We start from the raw sequence: 6,934 nt of genomic DNA, 5'->3' as shown, positions 1-6,934 counted from the left end.
ATATTCACTTTCTGTCCCTTTCCCATCCTTAAGGCTTCAATCACCGCTCTCAGTTCAGCTCTCTGTGCAGACTGTTGTCCTGTCAACTGCTCTGCCTTCACTGTTTTCCATCTCATGTCTGTCTGTTCCACTATTGCCCATGCAGCCTTCAACATTCCACTTTCAGTTCTGAAACAACATCCATCTGTGAACCAATCTTTTTCTGCATCCATTAGAGGTTCTGCCTGCAAATCTGGCCTGATTTTCTCCTGTACCTGCACAACCTCTTCACACATATGTGGTTCCCCCGATCCCATGTGATCAGCCATGTTTATGCCTTCATGTGAGTAGGTGATGTGTGGTGCTTCCAAAATGGTACTGAGGCGTCTCTGCCTGAGTGAAGTGAGTGTGAAGGCCTGTGAGGAGACGTAGGCCACCACACTGTGTGATGTCAAAATTTTTAGTGGGTGGTTCATCACTATGTGTGCTGTTTTCTGAATGATTTTTGCAAGTCCAGAAACGTGTTGTGTGCACGGTGGGTGGCGTTTTTCAGTGTTGTCAAGCATTACGCTTACATATGTCAACACTTTTCTCTCTCCCCCTTTTTTCTGGAACAGGATACCATTGATATGGGTTCCAGTTCCAGAAACATCAAGATGAAAAGGCAAAGCATAATCTGGCACAGCAAGGTCAGAGGCGACAGAAAGCTGTTGTTTTAACTTTATAAACGCCTGTTCTGTTTCTGTAGTCCATGAGAGGGGAGCAGAGAGGTTTCTCATGCCTTGTTCATTTACCAAAGCGCGCAAAGGGGAAGTAAGGCCAACATAGTCTGGGACATAGGTCCTGCTGTAACCAGTCAGGCCTAAAAATGACAACATGTCTTTTACAGTTAGAGGTTTTGGATGGTGCAAAATGGAGTTCCTGTGTTCTGGGGACAAGGAAATACCGGACTGTGAGACCATGCGGCCTAGAAAAGAAACCTGTTTTCTTGCAATCTGTAGTTTGGTTTTGCTCACTTTAAAACCTGTGTTGGCCAGGTGGTGAAGTACCACTCTGGTGGCCTCCAAACAGATGTCAGCCGTGGGAGCAGACAGCAAAAGGTCATCCACATATTGTATTAACATACAGTCAGATGGTAGTGGGCAGGTTTGTAAAAGTTCTTTCAAACACTGATTAAACAGTCCTGGGGAGAGGGCAAATCCCTGTGGTAAGCGAGTGTAACGCCATTGTCGGCCTCTAAATGTAAATGAGAAAATGTCACGCAGTGACTCACGAAGTGGGAGGCAGAAAAAGGCATTAGCCAAGTCAATGCAGGTGAACCAGGCATGAGATGGTGGGAGGTTGGTCAAGGCAACATAAGGATTAGGCACAGGCAAAGTAGGAGTGCCAAGTAAGGCATTAATCCTTCTCAAATCATGTGCCATTCTGAACTTCCCCGTGCCTTTTTTCTCAACGGGTAGGATGGGCGTGTTCCACTTAGAGCAGGAGGGCTCCAGGACACCGGCAGTGACCAAACCAGAAATTGTTTCTGCAATCCCAGCCTCAGCCTCCGGTCTGTGTGGGTACTGAGGCTGCCACAAAGGGGTAGCAGATGACAGTTGAAAAGAGACTGGCTCCACATCAACTAAACCTACATCTGTGGGTCCATGGGACCACAAACAATCTGGAAGAGAGTCGAGTAAAGGCGCAGCATCACAGTGGTCTGTGTGTTCTCTGCCATGTGACCCGCTGACCACTCTATGTTGCAGTGTTGAGGAATTAAAGCAATCATTTAAAATTTGGTATGTGTTGGTAGATGGAGAAAACAAAACCTGTGGGAGTTTTGTAGGTGTCCAGTCAGTGGCCGCAAGGGAACGTTTAACCATTCCACCCAGCTCCTTAGCCTGGTGTCCAGGATGTAAGGCCAGTGACACATGGGGAGCTGCCTCATCAGACATCATGTACCACTGTAATTGATCTGTTGTAAAAGTAACCGCTGCTGCCACTCCCTCCGGTGCCGCAAAAATGCACGACATGTTCAGAGACCAAGCCCGCCCCTCACACTGCTCTTGGAACATGTGCTGGTACCAGGTGGTGTCATGCCTGTCATAAAACAGTGTAACATGAGGTGGGTCAGGGGGAGGGACATAAGGATGTAGGAGTGAGAGCCACGGCCGCCATTGCTGAAAAGCAGTACAAACTCCTGGTTCAGCAGGTGTTTCAACTTCCAATAATGCCCAGTAGATGTCAGCAGAGTCCGCTAAACAGGAGGAGGGTTGCAGCAGAAACTGACCACCTCCCTCTGGCCCATCAGAACAGGGAAGCACAACACCAGTAGGGAGAGTCACAGTTAGGCCTTGTGAAGAGCAGAGTATCGTGGCTCCTAATTTAATCAACAAGTCTCTTCCCAGTAAATTCACAGGAGCCTGTTTTGAACACACATAGCTGTGTAACAAAGTCTGATCTCCAACCGTTGTGGGGAGGGGCACGGTGTAAGGCAGAGTTTTAGGTTCCCCAGATATGCCCACCACTGTAATCACTGTGTCAGTAAGTCTTTCACGAGCAACATCCTTAATGGTGGAGTACGTAGCTCCAGTGTCCACTAAAAAGCTGCTTCTTCTTTTATCTACAGTTATGGACAGCATAGGGTCCGCCGTTGTCCCTTCACCGTCCTGGGCAGTCTGTGGGGTGTCCTATAGCTGGGGACCACCCTCGTAGTATTCCCACCCCATCACAGGCATCTGTGGGGCCGGGGGCACTTCAACTAAAGCACCACGAGGTCCACCTCTGTGGCCAGGATGCTGATAGGGCCCACCACGGGCTCCCCTGCCTCTTCCAGCAGCCGGGTTCAAAGGGCACGCTTTAGCCCAGTGTCCAGGTTGTCCACACCGGAAACAAACATACATCTGGCCTCCCCTACCACCTCCCATCTGACCCCTTCCCCTGAAACCACCTCTGTTTCCTCCAAATGGGGAACCTCTCTGCCCATAAGGGGCCGGGGAGTGATAAGCACCATACTGGGGGGGCTGTGGATCAGTTGGCCATGGGTTCGGATACAAATCAGGGGCAACTGGACCAGGAGGGGGAGCCGCAGCGGCCACAAGCTGCTTTTTAGGCTTGTCACCTTTTCCACCCAGGTCGTTTTTAGCTTTCTGCAGCTGAACCTTCAACAGTTGCAACTGTAAATCTTCGACGCTCTCTGCTTTATCATCAGACTTAATCTGCACTTTGTTAAGATTAAAAATCAAATGCTTCTTCCAGATTGCAAAGTCACAGTCCTGCAAATCAGGATTATCCTCCATTTTCTGGCTTACTGACTCCGGAATGCCCCTCAGCACCGCCCTTCTAAACCACATGCTCTGTGAACAAGTCCTACTGGGGTGATGACCTGTATGGTTCACCCAGTCTTCAACAGCCTGATTTAGATAATTGGTGGGATTTTGCTTTCCCTCCCATTTAAATTTCTGTAAGGTGCCTTGATTTTTGGGTGGGAATTGTTTGCGCAGGGCCGGTCCGATAAACCTCAAGGCCTGCATTAGTGGCACCGCGTTCTCATGCATGGTAGTACCCGCATTTTGTTCCAGGTCCGCTGCCTGAGATCGGGATGTGCACCTAGTTATAATAGCTCTAAAATCTCCCAGTGCGAGGTCCTGTCCAGCTGTGTATTTATCCAAACCAGCCAACCAGGCATTCCCTCCCTCCGTTATGTCAGGGAGTTTGTCCACTAGGGCCTGGACATCTCCGAATGAATAAGGTTGATACACTGGTGTACGTTGCGCTTTAGTCTGGACCAGGGGAAACATGCCTGGAGGCTGAGGCACAGGGCCCTTAGATCTAGTCTGATATCCTAAACTGGGAGAGGTAGAGAGGGGTGTATTGTTAAGGTCACTGAGTTCATCATCAGTATCCTCAGTTTCTTTGCCTGGTGGGTTAGCAGTGTCAGCAAAAACGTGGGCTAAACTCATCTGTGTTTCCGGATCCTGACGGCCCACCAAAGACATGGTAACTGTGACATTTGGTGAAGTGCCAGGCTCAGTTTTTGCAGTAGCGGTCAGATCTCCTTTAACAGCGACAGGAGTACTGGCAAAGGGGTTGGACCGGGAAAGAGGGGCTGACGCAACACGATTATTCACCTGGACCACTGACCTATGTTCATTTAAGCAGCTGCGTAATGCTGCTTCTAGATCAGTTAATTGTTGTTCAGTGGGTTCCTGTCTGTTCATTCGAACCGCAAATGGTGCGCTCGCAAATGGGTCAGTTAGGCCCTCAGATCCGGTTCCAGAACAGTGGGATATAGAAGAGGGGGCTCTACTACTAGCTGAGGATGTCGCCGACAGAGAGGAGCTTCCTGGGCAAAAATGCTTGGTATCTATGGGAGTTGGAGCTACGGGCGGTTCTTCTCCAATAGTCATTATTCCACCAGAGATATTAAGTACCGGATATATGCCTGCTGAGGGAGGAGTTGAGGCAGAATAGGGAGGTGGCTGAGACCTATTTTTCTTCATGTGTGGTTTTGCAGTTTCCCATAAACACACCCAGTGATTAAATTTAACTTTGCGGCCTGCGTGCTTATCTGCTTCCTTTCTGTGTCTCACCCCGCTCATCACACCTGCACCTGCTGCTGCTGAGTTGGCTTCTTCCTCTTTCTCTTTTGCCTGCATAGCCTTATTCTGCCAAATTATTCCCCAGTTACCACTACTCCCCTCATCCTTTCCCTTTTCTTTCATTAACCTTTCAGCTGTTTTCCTCAATGACTCTTTCTGCTTTTTTGCTTCTTTAGGCTGGTGTGTGGAGTTGATGACTGTCTCAACACATGTTAATTGTTCTCCCAATGTGCTAAGAATCACACCGGGACCCCAACCATCATCATTAGTTTCTCGATCTAATTCTCCATCCATTTTACTGTCAATGGAGGAGTGTTCTTTTATTGATTTTAAAGGAGAATTTGGGCCAGCTGGGTTTCTGCCTCTGTTAGGCACTAACAGCTGGGGCGCTGCTTTAAAGGTGAGTCAGCACTGAAATATCCCTTCAGGTGTTACCAAGCTTCTACCAAACCGGAGTCTGGCGGGTAACCTTGCCTAGAGCTTCCTGATAGGGGTGCTAGTTGGTTGTCACCTTGTTCACACGTCTCATTCACACTTCATACATTACCTGCAGTCACTCATTACCCTCCTTATGTATGTAATAAATGTGTAAAAAAAAAATTCTATGTGTGGTGTATTATTTTAACCAAAAGAGGAACCTAGTTCCTTTAATTGTGTAATCTGTGAACAACGGAGAACCAACTGTCCTGCCCAGTGTTCCACAGCAAGCATTCAGCGTGTATTTATGTGTGTCCAATATCAAACAGAACATCAAAACATTTAAAACACTAAAATCATCGGGGTTTTAAGAAGAGATCCGTTTTCTCCTATTGATCAAAGGGACCCCTCCTTTGGACTCCAACCAGTACTTCTCCTTTTTAAGTTTTAGAGGATCTTTTCTAATAAAGTCCTCTGGGCCTTCCTAACCCTTCTGTAGTTTAGAGAATATTACTAAAAAATATTCTCAAGGCCTTTAACCTTTTAATTTGTTTAGAAAGGCGTTACTAATAAACCCTTTCAAGGTCCCAGACCTGCACTGAGGTATTTATCCGACACCGGAGAGCAACCCGTCGGCTGCAACCGTGGTCCGACCTCAGTTCACTCTTATCTTTATTCACTTATTCACTTATTTCTTATTCACTTATCTCTTATTCACTTGTCTGATTCTCAACAAGCCTTAAGTAAGCCAGACAATTTTTGGTTATGAATTACTAGGAGTTTGGACACTAAGTATTTTTATAATGTTCAATATAGCAGAAATAAAAGGTCTGCTTACCTTGTTTTTGTGTGCACACAGCTTTTGTCCAAACTCCGTTCACTCAGACCACTGCCGATGTCCTCCCATCCGTTCCAGTTTGGCCTGGAGCGGATCCTGTTCCGTGACGCCAATTGAAGGATATAAAAAAAACAACAACAGCAATAGAATAATATTAAACACAAAGTGAACCCGTCATCCTTCATTAAATAGGTTCTTTTAGATGTTAAGGAGGAATTGACTTAACCAGGCTGGCGGAGAATGAAGACAACCGGACACCTGCAGCAGATGGGGAATCAGTGAACTTTTATTGAGACAGAGACAATCTCTCAACACAGCTCACAACAGGAGATTCCCAAGATTTGCTGTGAGGATGAGTATATATTCTCTAAAACTTACAGGAGGGGGTTGTGAGGAAAGTGCTGCATTAGCAGAAAAACAACTCCATAAAAGGAAATCGGCCTTGGGTGTTCTAGCCTCTTCGCTTGCAGATATCTTCCACCTGCAGGATGAGGCGATCGCTTCTTATCGCTCTCAAGGCCAAAGTCGTGAGCACACATTTTATTACACAGTTGCACAGTAACTTTAAAGCTGAACAATATTTAAAGCTGAATAATGTTTGATCAGATTATATTTTCTTCACCATCCACAATACGAGGTTAGTCATTCATATACTGCTGCATGGGCTGGGCTGTAGTTACATCGTAAGGTTTTAAAAACTGAACTTAAATAAATGATTAGCGGTAATAAAAGCCGAGGGAGGTCAACAGTGATCACTGACTGTTTTAGGAGCTTTTTGAGATCAAATAGAAGAAAATACAAAACATTAAACATGTTAACAACACAAAAGCCATATTAAACGCAGACTATGCGGCTGTTTCTGAAAGTTCAGCACTTATATACTTACTGGTAAACTCTATATGCCCTAAATATTGTTCAGAAGAGTAACTTGAGCTGCACTAATCTCAGAATTTGCTTCTCGTCTCATCTCCTATTTGTACAGTTTATATGTGGGGGAGGTTTTCTGTCTATTTATTTTTTGTTACCATCATATTATTCCTAAGTAGTTATTGTGTTTTGTTGTTTTTGTTGTTGATCCTACTGGTCTTTCTTTTCTCTCTCTCTTTTTTTACTTTGA

At 46.0% G+C, this 6,934-nt stretch overlaps 1 protein-coding gene across 1 annotated transcript; it reads right to left on the bottom strand.

The window, feature by feature from the left end:
- Positions 1-2,651: 2,651 nt before the first annotated feature.
- Positions 2,652-5,620, bottom strand: LOC146613282 (uncharacterized). The gene has a single exon (XM_085377790.1). It carries the CDS (start codon positions 4,854-4,856, stop codon positions 2,652-2,654), a length of 2,205 nt encoding a protein of 734 aa, XP_085233916.1. The 5' UTR covers positions 4,857-5,620.
- Positions 5,621-6,934: the final 1,314 nt, after the last annotated feature.

Source organism: Diplotaxodon limnothrissa, linkage group LG18 (assembly GCF_057381915.1).
Source record: "Diplotaxodon limnothrissa isolate DT_005_m linkage group LG18, D_limnothrissa_male_GT1.1, whole genome shotgun sequence".
Taxonomy (NCBI): Eukaryota; Metazoa; Chordata; class Actinopteri; order Cichliformes; family Cichlidae; genus Diplotaxodon; species Diplotaxodon limnothrissa.
This window is presented reverse-complemented; position numbering and strand designations above follow the sequence as displayed.

Excerpts from the sequence above, each read along its gene's own strand:
- LOC146613282 (XM_085377790.1), bottom strand. The coding sequence starts at position 4,856 with ATGGATGGAGAATTAGATCGAGAAACTAATGATGATGGTTGGGGTCCC.